Here is a 14118-nt window from a genome sequence, read left to right as displayed (position 1 = left end):
ACACACACACACACACACACACACAGTTTGGGACCTTGATTCAGCCTCTTTATGACCACAAGCAGGCATCATTTTCAAGCCCCACATAATGCTGGCAGTGTTGAGTGAGATGGCTTAATCTGTGTTCTTTGGATAATCATAAAAAAAATATGTAGGGTCTTCAATATTTTCATTGGAACTAAGCAGAATTTGGCTTGTGGTTTAGAACATTTTTCACAGCAAGAGACAAGAATTAGGATTGGGAACTGGAAAGAAACATAACAATGCCAGTGCTCCTGATTCTGCCCTTTGTTATGGGTTATTGGAAAAGCCTTCCGTATCCTTTTCATTTGGCTCTTTACTTGCAGGAGAGAATATGGAACAGGCATTAACCAGCTGTTGCACTAAGTATTGTGGCTATCTATTTAAAATAATGGAAGAGTGCTTTTGACTTTAAAAAAAATACATAAATCAAACTGATAAAACTCATAAGTCTGATGGGAGGCTGTTTTATTGTTATATTTAATCAGGTTGGTTTGTCTTTCTCCATAAGGTCACACATTTTTTGAGTCATAATATAAACTGTAAGTTTCTTCCTTGTATGTGTGTGTCTCTGAAGCACTGTTTTGAAAGCAGACCTATTATATAGGTGAAATGAGAACTGTCTATCAGTATTCATGAGGAGTAATGTTCTACAAAGAAAGGCTTTCAATCCACTTATTATGAACAGAAATAAAAATGCTTGAAAATAAGGAGGAAATGTATGTAGTGCATGCATGTAAAGTACAAGTCTTGCTGAATTTTCCTCTGGTTTGAAGAAAATACTGAACACATTTTCTTGCTTTAAATTTACATTACTTTTAGGAATTATGTTCTTTGTAATCTATACTATTGGATTGTCTTTGAGATTGTGCGCCCAAACCTTGGCCTGGCTGAATTGTACAGGACCAGGTGAATATTGAAGAGGGAGCCAACGTTGGCATCAGGCCACATTTCTGCCCCTCACCTGGATCACTAGGAGCAGCCAGGATGTTGATTTTGGCTCCTAGCACAACTTAGAGACTTGTTTGTTTGAGAGATGCCTCATTGCTCATTCTTTTTGGGGTTAAAAGCATCAAATTTGTAAGAAAAGAAACAAAAGATTTCTATATAAACAGAAAAATCCCAGTTTGGGTTACAAGAAGTTCTTCTTCAGTGATTGGTCCCTATTGTAGTCCATTGAGGGTTTACGTATACGCACCATGTGTCCAGAGCCGGAGAATTTGAAAGTAGTAGTGTCCATTGGTCCTCACATGCACCCTTGCTTTGCCTCATGGTTTCGTTTGAGGTGGTAAAGGGCAGGGCGAACTGGCCACATCTCCACTTTTCTCACTGCCGCAGAGTCCAGTTGAAGCTACTAGTGTCCTCTTGTGTGTGACGCACCTTAAAAAGTGTAGAGTTGTATATACTTAGTTTTTGTTGTAGTATTTGCTGTTTTTACTGTTTTAACATAGTTTTAGCTTTTTTTAGTAGTATTTGGAATAGAACTAAGACTTTGGGGGAATCTGTTTACCGGTTATACCCTCCCTCCGTACCCAGGAGTGGGTACTGGACTATGCCGAAGATGCCAGAATTTAAGATCTGCGCCTCCTGTCCATGTTCCTTCTCGATCAGCAACTAACATCAACACTGCCTCAACTGCTTGGGAGAAGCCCACATTTCATTCAGCTGCAGTATCTGTCAGTCCTTCCCAAGCCATACCCGAGAAGGCCAGGCTCTCTGCCTTAAGAAGCACCTCATGGAAGTCACCATAAGGTCTCAGTCGTACTCAGGCTGGGGAACTGCCCCCTGTATATTGGCCTGAGACAGCCAGGTATGCGTCTCCGGCTCTGGAGATCGAGTCCACCTCCAGTGGTAGCACCAGTAAAGACCCCATGCTGGGACCTAGGTGGGAGATGAGAAAGCATGTGCATAAGCATGGCAGTAAATCTTCTTCCAAATTGAAGAAGGGCGATGTGCCTTTCATGAGTTCCACACCCTCGAGGATTTAAGAGCCACACTTCAATCAATGGGTATCTACACACCTGCACCCAAGCAGAAATTCTACCATCTGCTCACCTACACAACGGTTCAGGACTTCCCAGTTCTTCCACCAAAAACCATACAAACCATCATGCAAGCACCAGACGACGCAACAATCCTGTCCTCCAGGCCTGCCTTCATCCTCACACATAACCCTCTTAGAAAAGATGTTTCTGAGACCACTAGAGAGCCACCAACCTTCGCTGCATGTCAGCCTGCCCCCATTTCCCATTCCCACTTTCTCCAAGCTGCTAAAGCACCACAACAGCAGGATCAGACATTCTGATCCACAGATGCTTCACCTCAGAGCATGGTATTTGGATGGGCATCTTCTCTTGAAGAGTGCTCGTTGGAAATGAAAGGCATCCTATTGAGCAGTAGGAAATAGTACATTAGGGTGTTCCTACTGGACCATGTGGAAATGCTTTGCCTCCTAGGCCCAACAAAAAGGGCTTTTCCCAGAGGACGTGAAGATTCCACTTCTTTTGGATTACTTCCTGTTCTTAAAGATGTCAGGGATTGCCCTAAACTCTCTCAAGATCCACTCTTCCATGGAAGGACACTCTGTATTTACACATCCGTTGATTAGTACGTTTTGGAAAGGCCGTTTGAGAATGTCTCACCCGTACAACCTATTGCTCCCCAATGGGACCTCAACCTCGTTCTATCGGCACTGATGAAACAACCCTTTGAGCTGCTGGCTTCATGCTCTATGATCCTTCTTTCCATGAAAGTCACCTTCCTTGTGGCTATCACTTCAGTGAGATTGGTGGGAGAACTTGGTGCTATGATGGCAGATCCCCCTCCTTTCACCACTTTCCATAAAGACAAAGTCTCCCTGCACCTACATCTTAAGTTTCTACCCAAGTTTCTCTCTCGGTTTCATCTCAGTCAATCCATCCACTTATCTGCTTTCTTCCTGAAGCCTAATGGCTTGGAAGAGGAGTGATGACTTCACTCCCTCGGCATCCACTGGGCGTTGGCCATCTACCTACAGAGGACAAGATTGATCAGAAAGTCTCCTAGATCATTTATTGCAATAGCGGAGAGTTAAGGGGCAAGCATTTTCCACATAGAGAATCTCCAAATGGATTTCTGGATGCATTACACTATGCTATTGTTGTCGGACGTATGGCCCATTCCACTTAGGGCCCAAGTGTCCACCATGGTCACCCTCCATGATATACTGCTTAGGGACATATGTAGGGCAGCCATGTGGAGTTCAGTACATACCTTCACTATACATTATGCCTTGGTGCAGAACTTTGTGACAGATGCCTCATTCGGCATGACTGTCCTCAGCTCAACTGTTCCATCTTCAGCTTCACACCCTCCTCTGAAAAAGGTACTGCTTGTTAGTCATCATCAGTGGAATGCAATAGGGACCATCACTCAAAGAAAAAGAGGAGGTTACTTATCTGTAACTGAAGGTTCTTCGAGATGTGTGGTCCCTATCTGTATTCCACCTCCCGCTCTGCTGCGGATCTGTTGGATTTGCAGTAGGGAAGGAACTGGAGACATGGTCGGTCCTCCCTGCCCTTTATCGCCTTGTCTTAAACCATGAGGTGAAGCAAGGGTGCGTGCGCGGACCAACGGACACCATTACTTTGAAATTCTCCAGCTTCAGTCACATGGCACATGTGTAAACCCTCAGTGGAATACAGATAGGGGCCACACATCTTGAAGAACCTCCAGTTACAGGTAAGTAACCTCTTTGGCTCCAACTACTGCTTAGTCCTGCCTTTGACAACCAGCCACTGCAGCTGCTTGTATAAGGCTCCTTGGCTTTCCATTGACTATCTGATGGAGACTAAAGTCCCTAGTCTTCCTTCATTATGCTACCCTGTCCACCCAAGCTTAGTGTTAACTCATTGCTTGATGATGTTCAGTAGGTCACGTGCACTGTGTCACAGCAGTGCCCATATTTTGGTAAATTTGATTTGACATTGATGAGAATGAGAGTCCCACTGACCCAAGCATGGCAAGATCAAGTGCTGCAACACCCCTAAGCTCACTTGAAAATTCCAACCAGAGTATCTCAATGTCTATTCTGAGACTTGGTATTTTATTACACGTAGTGTGTGGAAAAGCAAAGAAATGGAACAATCCACAATGCCAATTCACTGAATCTCTGAAGTCTTTATATTCTGTGAAAGTCACATATGACAGTGTTCTATGTTGATTAATATTCTGAAGGATTCATGAGACAGTATTTGTAAGCTCTGAAAAAAAATATTGGTTTGATTTTTGCAGAGCATTGGCTGTGATGACTACCTGGGCTCAGACAAGGTGGCTGACAAATGCGGAATATGCGGAGGGGACAACACTGGTTGCAAGGTGGTCTCTGGCGTTTTCAAACACACGCTAACAAATCTTGGCTACCACAAAATAGTAGAAATTCCTGAAGGGGCTATTAAAATCAACATTACCGAGATGTCCAAGAGCAACAACTACTTGGGTAAGTTTGTATTTCATTCCAGATAAAACACGATTGGTGTGATTGTTTGCCTGGAGGTTTGTCCCAGTTAGTGCTCTCTCAGCAAAGTGAGAGAAATGCAAAATTATTGACAAGAATACTAACTCATTGTTTTTGTTTCTTGGTTATACTGGCAGGACAAACCCCATGATTTGTATCTATTGCCCTGTCCAGGAGAGTTTTGCTGTGACTTTCCCTGTTCATTGGTTCCAATATGGGAAATATACTTCACACTTTCTAAATCTTCTCTAAAATGTTAGTGAGGCAATTGTCTCCAGCAAGGCAGGCAGCTAGTCAGTTGAAAGCCATTGAAAACCGGATTCTCCTATTTCCTTAAAAAACACCACCACAACATGCAGAACTTTTAATGCAAAAGGTACCCTGATCAGTCACAGCACTGTGTGTGTGTGTGTGTGTGTGTGTGTGTGTGTTGGGAAGGCATCTGCAGAATACAGGGTCATTCAGATGTGAAGAAATATCATGAGAATTAAATAGGAAGTGAGAATCTGGGAGTATCAGGTAACACCAGACATCTGGAGGTATGTTTTCAGAGCTGACTGGTGTCTGGTATTGGGGCTAGTGTGGAACTTCCTGTTTTACAAACATAGACCTGCCATGTCTACCATTTGTGAGTTTTTCCCTATTTGGCTTCCCATGCGTGGCATGGATTCACACAGCTCATCTGCAAGGCCCCTAGCCTGTCCTCATTTAAGTCCCTCTTAAAGACCCACTTCTGGCAGACTGCCTAAAGCAAATCCAGTTATATTGGTGCGCCCATCGTGAGTGACATTAGCAAACATAAACAACAATGGAGCTCTGCCTGAGAGCTTTCAAAGATTCCAGATCAAAAGGGATCATTGTGGTCTTCTAGTCTGACTTCCTGTATAACACAGGCCATGGAACTTCCCCAAAATAATTCCTAGAGCAGATCTTTTAGAAAAACATCCAATCTTGACTTAAAAATGGTCAGTGATGAAGAATCCACCATGACCCTTAGACTGTAATCAGATCACTCTTTAACATTCTTTGTTAGACTCCAGCTCCATCTATTTAGCTTATCACAATAATAGGTTTTCAAATCCTTTAATCATTCCCGTGGATGTTCTCTGAATCCTTTCCAATTTTTTCAACTTCCTTTTGAATTGTGGACCCCAGAACTGGCCACAGTATTCCAGCAGTGGTCACACTAGTGCCAAATACAGAGGTAAAATAACCTCTCTATTCCTACTAAGAGATTCCCCCGTTATGCATCAAAGGATTGCATTTGATCTTTTGGTCACAGCATCACAGTGGGATCTCATGTTCAGCTGATTATTTGCCCCCCTCCCCCAATTTTTTTTCCAAAATCTTCACCACTATCCTCCTTAGCCCTCACTCCTAGAATTGTCCAAGTGCATTAGAAGCTTCAGACCCTAGTATTCCATTTAACAGCTCTCCTAACATCATCTATTTCTAATGTCTCTGCCACTGCTAACCAACAGAAAGAAGGGAAACATTATTATCCCCATTGTCACTTGCCCTCTTCTTATCCTTTCTGCTCTTTGCTTTGCACTTCCTACTTCTTTTTCTTGCTGTTGCTAGCAAGAAGTGGAAAGGAATTTGACTAGTTTTACAGAAATCTCTGTGTAGACAGGAGTCCTTTGGGGAGGTAGAGAACTGTATATTGTAATGTGTCCTTGTACATTTCTTCCTTTAGCCAAAAGTGTGATTCTTCAGACTAATACAAGAAAGACCAGACTTGGGGTTCTGCTGATGTACTAAAACCTAGACATTTTGGAGCTCTTGTAAGAGAGCCTATTCACATAGTATTTCTGACCCTGGCTACTTCCCAATCAAAGAATTTTCTGATAAGCTGTATATAAGCATGAGTTTTTGGTTTCCTCTCTGAACTTTTTGAGCTGTGTCCATCTCTTTTAACTAATTTGGTGATGAAGGGAATGAATTATTCTGTATGAGCAACTTCCATAGATACAGTATGTTTGGAAGAAAATGTGGAATTCTTATATCAAATGGGTGAAAATGTAGTTTGCCGGGCAAACTGCTGGAAGTCATCACATAATGAAAGCTGTCAAACCATGAAATTGCAGATAATTTTTCTTTCAGATGTACATGCCAGCATCTAAAAACAGCAGAAAAACACCCTTAACCCTAGTGAAATGTGCTGGGCCACGTGAACATTCTTTGAATGCACAGAGCAGAAAAATAGTAACATTTGTGCTTAAAAATAATCGAGACTCTTGGCATGTATGGGAAAATAGCAAGCTGTGTGTTTCCCATGCTTCTCCTCATTCCCAGAGCTCTTTCTGATTTGTTTGTGCCACCACCAATTATTACATTTTTTTTTTGATACTGTCACATATGGTCATTATGGATTTTAGATGGCTAAATTAACCAAATTAGCCTCCCCGACACTGAACATTCTTGGGTAGTGGTTCCATCCATGAAATTACCAGCCTCTCTGCTTATCCCATAAGGGCACAGCTAACTTCTCTGCTTTCACAAGTTGCAGTCAACTAATGATCAAGCAAATCAGCTTTTAAACAAGGCCCTGCTTTAGCATACAGGCAAAGAAGTTAGCTAGAGGACCAGGATATGACCGCTTGCAAAATGTTCATTTTTAGTTGATTGTGAAGTGCAATGGGGAATTAAAGGCAGACATTTCCCAGTAGGTGGAAGGCAACAAAGCTTCTGCAGCCAGCTCTATGTTCAAAATCTGGACACTCTGGCAGTTTTTGATAGAGAAGGACTTGAACCATAACATTGGGTCTCAACGTCCCCCAACACGGAGCTGTTCAAAACCCAGACCCAGATCTGGAATTTGCAAACTTCCCTACATTTAGTGGGATGAATAGAAACCTTGAATCTAAACATGCCAGAGTTCAGGGTCCCAATTCAACAAAGCCCTTAAGCACGTACTTAATTACTTTGCTGAACTGTGGCTTAGGATCTAATTCTGCCACCTTTGCTCACACCAAACAGGAATTTATTACATAAATAATCCCACAAAGTCAACGGGGCTGCTTGTGGAGTAAGGTACTGCTTGATGTAAAGAAGGCAAAATTGGGTCCTTAGTTTTTTGTCACATAATATGCATATTGCATGTGTTTTCTTTCATTGCAGAATCGTGAATCACACTTCAGCAAACACCCTGGGAACCTACGCTGAGTTTTCAGTTTGTAACAAAACATGGAGGCCATCTGTGCTCCATGTGGTTTCATTACACAGTTTTTGCACAGCACCAAATTTATCACACTTCTGCTCTTCACAATTTTGTCTATGACAAACCCCAAATGCAGTGAGGAAAAACATGTTCTCGCAATACAGTATTTCAAGCTTGGCTGAAACCAGGAAGTACTAGAAATGGTAGAAGAGATCATCTGTGGGGTTTCAAGTTGGATTTCTTGACCAAAGAGATTCAAATTCAGCTAAAATTCATACAAACATCTAAACATTTGTATGCTTCTCCAAACCAGATTTCCAAACCTTTTGAAGTTGACCCATCACTAGCTATTATAATTGGGAGTCAGGCCCAGAGTGTGCTAAGCAGAACAGCTTTGACAGCAATATTTAACGAGGGTAACTTGTTCATTCTTGCTAGTTCTAGGTGTAGTTTTCTCAGCAATTTGTTCAGACTAACATCTACGTGAAAGAGACAGTGATTAGGAGATAATGATGTTTAAGTTGCTTATACTTTAAAACAATAATAAAATGTTGTCTTTAGAACAAAACCCTAGTGTTCGGAACAGGGTTTGTAGTGTTTCCAAAACATGTGATATTATCCAGGTATTCAGAAAATTCAAATTTAAAAGAAGACATGCAGTAAATATCATAAGATCAGGACAGACTGGTTCAAAAGTGAAGTATTTAAACACAGGTTACCTCATGTGTCTTTAAATTTGACATTTCAGAAGAGATCTTCATAATATCCTTGGACAGTGTTCATAGTTTTTTCAGCTTTGTTTATGTTACCTAAATGGTCTCAAGTATAACACTATTATCTATGTATCCTTCAAAACACCTCAAAACTTTCCTAGTGATTATAAGTTTCCAGATTGTCTTTGTTCTGATTTCATTTCACGTGACATCACTTTCAAACTTCTTGGGTGCTACTTATTTTAAACATTAAGTAGTAATGAGCATATTTACCAACTCACTTATTTTAGTCTCAGCAGTTCAATTTGGAAATGAGTTACAATTCAGATTACCTACCTACTAACTACCTTAGGTTTAGGTTTAGACTCATCTCAATGCAGTCTGAACTCTACATGTAATTTGCATTACTTCTTTTGAAAGTGGTTCTCCATAATGCATAATGTCTGACAAGCTTGTCAGGTAGACATCTGATGCAACAGAGCAGTTGCCCACACTAAAATACTTCATCTGGAGCAGCAGTTCTGTGACATGCCCAGCTGTGCATAGAAATGGGATGAAGGCCTATTTTTTTTTTTTTTAATCCCAATGGTAAAATTATGATCCATTGAAACTAATGGAAATTTTGCAATGGATTTAGGTGGGACCAGGATTTGTACCATTGACCTCTGGTCTTACAATTCTACTTGAGCAGCAAAATGTTGTGTTTGAATGTAAATATTTTAACATCCTGGGGATTAAGACTTAGAGTAGATAAATAATTTAAAAGCTGTATAATATCAATCTGACACTGTTATTCTGAAAGTGGCTATTTTACCAGATGTCTTTAAGACCTAATTTGAGGAGCTGATTGATTTTGTTGTTCATTGCCTCTCAACAAATAGAGATCTTGGGGAAAGAATGTTCAGCATTAAGTATCAAAAGTGGCTTTTTGGCCATTATATCCTCAGACTGTAATAAGCCAACAAGTGATAAAAGTATATTAATCCTATCTAATGGTCTGATAATCTGGACAATCATATATCTCCAGAAAAAAACCTCCCATTCTGGACTCTGAAAACCTTAGCATCTAGTCCTACAAGCACTTAGTACCAAACATAGTGCTTACCAGTATTAGCAATACTGGGACATTTTATGGACAAACTAGTGCAGATAAGATTTTGGACAAGCCACTTAACCTCTCTGTCGCCTTATCTGTATATCTACTGCACAGACTGTTGTGAGGCTTAATTAACTGATGATTATAAAGTACTTTAAGATCATCCGATAAAATTTGCTAATTTTTTTTTTTTATTTCTTCCTGGAATGGTTCATCTTTGCAGGCATTAAGAGATATGTGGAACATTAGAATTAATGTCAATTTTGCTTAGCATACAACAGAACTATATTTAGACTTTTTAGTGAGGAAATGGGAGGTTTATTTCCTCTAATAAATACAAAATAGACAGTATGTGTGTTTAAACAAGAATCTGAAAGTTCAAATCAAGATTATTTTTTTTTTTAGAACAAAGTCTGGGGGATATAGCTAGTGTCCTTTTGAACTGGACATATTGCTTAGTATGTCTGAATGTTTAAGTGGATTTAAGAAATTTGTGTTGTGAAAATGAGATTGGATGAAGCCAAAGAAACTGGGAGAAGATTCTGTGAAAAATATTTTGATTCAATATCCCCTGCAGCAGAGAGAACATTTCAAACATAATGTCTCATGAGAAACATTGTCAGCAGCCCTGAAGCTTGAAATAACATTTTTAAACCAATGTACATCTACAGCAAATAAATGAATTAAGTATTTTAAACCATTGACAGAGGAGTTTGAAAATAAACATTGTTAGAGGCACTCCTTTTTCACATTTAATCATCTAGATTCTAAAATGTCAAGGTAATTTGTGGCTAGCCGACTGACTGATTGTGTTATGTTAACTAGGTTTTGTTTTTATTTAATATATTTAAAATCAGAATCTGGAGAGCAGATATTTTTGGTTGCTGTTGAGGATTATAATTGGATTACAGAGGCCAAGGTTAATGGCTTATTGTGTGCTATACAGAACAGGTGCAATACAGCTAGTCTGGGGATGGTGGGTTTGGAATTAGGATGTATGAGTGTTTTGAGGTCACTGAGCCAGAATAGCTATGAAAATAAAGAAGGAAATCAGTACAGTGATCTAAATTCTCAACATCAAGGGCACAACTAAGCACCAGGAGTTTGATCCAGCACTAACTGGAAGGAAGGGGATCTAGGGGAAGATTTCATTATGGTCATGGATCCATTGTTAAGGGTGAAACACATATTCATTTTTGACCCTATTGTGCCTTCGAACCACATCAGAAACCACTTTCTTTAGGTCTGATACTGCTTGTGCTTAGTCTCATGCCAGAGGAGGAGAATTTATTTAACCAAGTTTAATGTGCACAAAGGGATCTGCTTATAGTGAACTCATATGTAATGGTATTCTGCTTGTAGTTGAGCTCAATAAGAGTCCCAGATGGCTAGTGAGAGCCATAGATGAATCACTAAAGATTCTTCCAGTTTCTTTCCAATTGTGGGAAAAATCCCTGACAGTTTTTATTTTGTTTTCACAATGCATAGCACAATTCAAAGCTCTGTGAATGCGGCTATGGTTTGTGAAATTCCCTGGGAAATTTTGACTGCTACAGATCTGCTACCATATATAAAATTCATATACTCTGTGTGTATAGATCAGTGTATGCATGAGAGAGGTGTATGTGTATGGGGCACTCATCATAATGCATATATTGCATATAACAGAGGCAGGTTGTCCTGGAACCATCTTGTACCTATCCTGCCTGCTAATCCAGCTCCACCGGACAGACCTTTTCTCATCCTCAGAATGAAGAGCTCTTGCTGAACATGTATAGAAAATAAAGATGTAAAGAAATTTATTCACAGAGAGGCTGAAACTAAGCATGGGAACTTAGATTAAAAGGAGAATTTCTGAGAAAATTATAAGCATGTGAATACAGGCAGTTACAATCAAAGCCTCTATGCAAAGTTAATTCAAGGATTTGCTGTAATATCACTAAAATGTGCCTATCTGTGGTAAAACAGCAAACCGATAGGCATTTGTATGTTGTTGTTATATTGTGAGTACCTGTATAATAATGTTTTTTAAGGAGGAGAACTCTTTGTTGGCAATAGATGTAGTATAAAGCAAAACATTTGTAAGCGACTCATAGAATTGGAAGGGACCTCGCAAGGTCATCTAGTCCAGTCCCCTGCACTCATGGCAGGACTAAGTATTATCTAGACCGTGTATTAATGTTACTTGATAACTTTTGGTTATTTACTTTTTTTTGCCATTGAACTTGTTTTTGTAACTGATTCTTTTCCAATGGTGTTTGTCATGTTTTCCTTTCACTTTGAAATTTTTCAGATCTCTTCAACTCATTTACAAAGATTTTTTCCACGCCAGCAAGCTTTTAGGTTTATACTACAGCTAAATAAAATGCATTTCATTTTTAATTTTGAAAATTTTTGAAGCATTTATTTATTGTCTTAAGGTAACCATCTAATAGATACCTCATATGCCTGCTTTACACTATAGACATTTGTTTCTCACAGAATAATTAAAATAAAATAATCTATTTTAAAAATGTTTCATGTGCTTATGAAAATGCCAAAGCATTCATACCTGCTTGTATAAAGGATGGAATTTCTAATGTGCTCTGGTAGAGTGCTATAGCCAAAACCTGAAAACAGTTGTTGGACAGGGTGAACGCAGTATTTTGTAGCAGTTGCTTGACTTGCATCTGCTTGCTGTAAAGTGAAAACTCAATTTGTGTCAGTGTAACACAGTGAATGTAAAATCACAAATCTCTTTCTCTGCCAGTGGAGGTATTCAATCAAATTCTTCCCTCACTTTCTCCTTCTCAGAGATGCATTGGGTTATGGAAATGATCTGCTAGTTTTAATTGAGAATCCAGAGATGGAGTAAACCAGGTTTTGAAAGCTGCAGGGCTGGATTCCTGAAAATGATGCCCTCCAGTGCAGTTTTTCAAAAGCTCGGAGTTTGGGTTCAGTTTCCAGAAGTATCCAAAAGTTCTGGGGTAACTGAGAACATAATTTGACATGAGTAGGAATCTAGGGTAATTCATCTGAGTTTGATAAATGCTGAAGGCTGTTGAAGAGTTACTTAGGTTTTCATCAGTTTAAATGATTCCTAAGCACAGCTTAGCCAAACTATCCTTACCACCTGAGTCTGCACAGTTGGGCTGCTAGCTCATGAGAACAGACTTCTGGCATATCAACTACAGGTCCCAACTGAAATACTGTGGGAAACTGTTTCTTGTTGCATTTTGTTTCTAGTTCTGGCTAGAAACTGGATTTGAAAATACAACATAAAATCGAGTAAAAAAAATTAAATCAACATTTGACCTCCTCAGAAGGTTTGAATCTAGATCTGCACTAAAAATGAGTGAAGGCTCAAAGAAAATCTTGGTTTTTTTTTTTTTGTTTCCAAGTCAGTTCACTCATGCCTACTCTACTGGCACTGGTTGATTATTACAGCCATAATTAAATATCTCAGGGTAGAAAAAGGTGCAAGCATTTTACTGAGGCTAGAATATGACCAGAAAAATCACTGTACAATATAGGTATTTGATTAAAAGAATTAATAAAGACAAAAACTGTGCAATGTCTTTACATTTTCTGAGGTATTATCCTAGAGCGGAGGACAAATGGCATAGGGTTAGTTTTATGTGAAGATGTATCAGTGAATACATATAAACTTCAAAGAGTTTAGGGAATAGGATGGTACAAAGTTAATCAATGAATGGATTCTTGGTCAAGGAAAATTTAGACAAGCTTTCCGGTACAGGGCTACTAATACAGGACTCAAATAAGGTTAGAAGTGGACTTTTTGAGAGGTGCTTAAAGAGCTGTATAAAGAAAAGATAGGTCAGATATTTAATCTAATTTTCAAATTGCCCTTTTTAAGTGAGAAAATAGATCCATGCTTACCTGAGTTAATACATTTGTTATGATCAATTGCAATCTGTCTTTCAATTGGGTCATCCATAGTATGGAGATAGCATAGGTTTATGTGATGAATGAAGACAGACATCCCTCCAAGAATGGAATTTAAGACCATAGTTACCCTTGTGCTGAACTGAGAAATACCAGATTGTGCAGGAAAGGTCCCTTCCTTAATTTTGGCTTTGCCAGAGAAGCTGAGTCTGATCTTTGCTGTGTTAACAAACAAATAATCTTAAGGAGTTATCATCTCCAGGATATGAGAATTGGTGTAATACTGATTGTTGTTAGCTTTCTTTGGGACTGATGTTGTTTAAATTATGTTCATTGCCTTGAGACTTGGAATGGGTTTCAGTTTATAAATCAAGAAGTAAGTAAAATGATATACTAATTAATTCTGGCAAAATCTCTTTGTTTAGACTGATAGTATTAGTTCAGTGGTCTTTTTCTGCTGGATCTCAGCCTAAATATCTGATCCTTTTTTGGACCTCTTAGTGCTATAATTCTTTAATAGCTGAATTTTACAAGTTGAAAATGTCCTTCTGCTGTTTTGGGAAGGGTACTTTTATGTGTGAAATCAGACCTGGCAAACAGTCCCCCTTACCGTCGTCTTAGAGTCAGTCTTGCATGGTTTGTAATCATGTCAGCTTTAATACAGGCAATCAGGCTGCCAAGTTGCATTTGATGAATACAAGATAGTGATGAAGAGGAGGGCGATTCCCTGACTTACCCTTTGACAGGA

At 39.4% G+C, this 14118-nt stretch overlaps 1 protein-coding gene across 3 annotated transcripts in view; it reads left to right on the top strand.

Moving 5' to 3' along the window:
- Nucleotides 1–14118, top strand: part of THSD4 (thrombospondin type 1 domain containing 4) — a 641818-nt gene that overhangs the window by 500272 nt on the left and 127428 nt on the right. For all 3 annotated transcript variants that reach the window (XR_008446511.1, XM_054042518.1, XM_054042519.1), the window contains one exon: nt 4294–4498. Coding sequence is in view for 2 of the 3 variants with exons in the window: in XM_054042518.1 (XP_053898493.1) it covers nt 4294–4498 (205 nt within the window). In the remaining variant the exon portion in view is untranslated. The remainder of the gene's footprint in view (nt 1–4293; nt 4499–14118) is intronic.

The sequence above is a fragment of the Malaclemys terrapin genome, chromosome 10 (genome assembly GCF_027887155.1).
Source record: "Malaclemys terrapin pileata isolate rMalTer1 chromosome 10, rMalTer1.hap1, whole genome shotgun sequence".
NCBI classification, from domain to species: domain Eukaryota; kingdom Metazoa; phylum Chordata; order Testudines; family Emydidae; genus Malaclemys; species Malaclemys terrapin.
The sequence above is the reverse complement of the archived record's forward strand: the minus strand, read 5'-3'. Positions and strand labels throughout refer to the sequence as shown.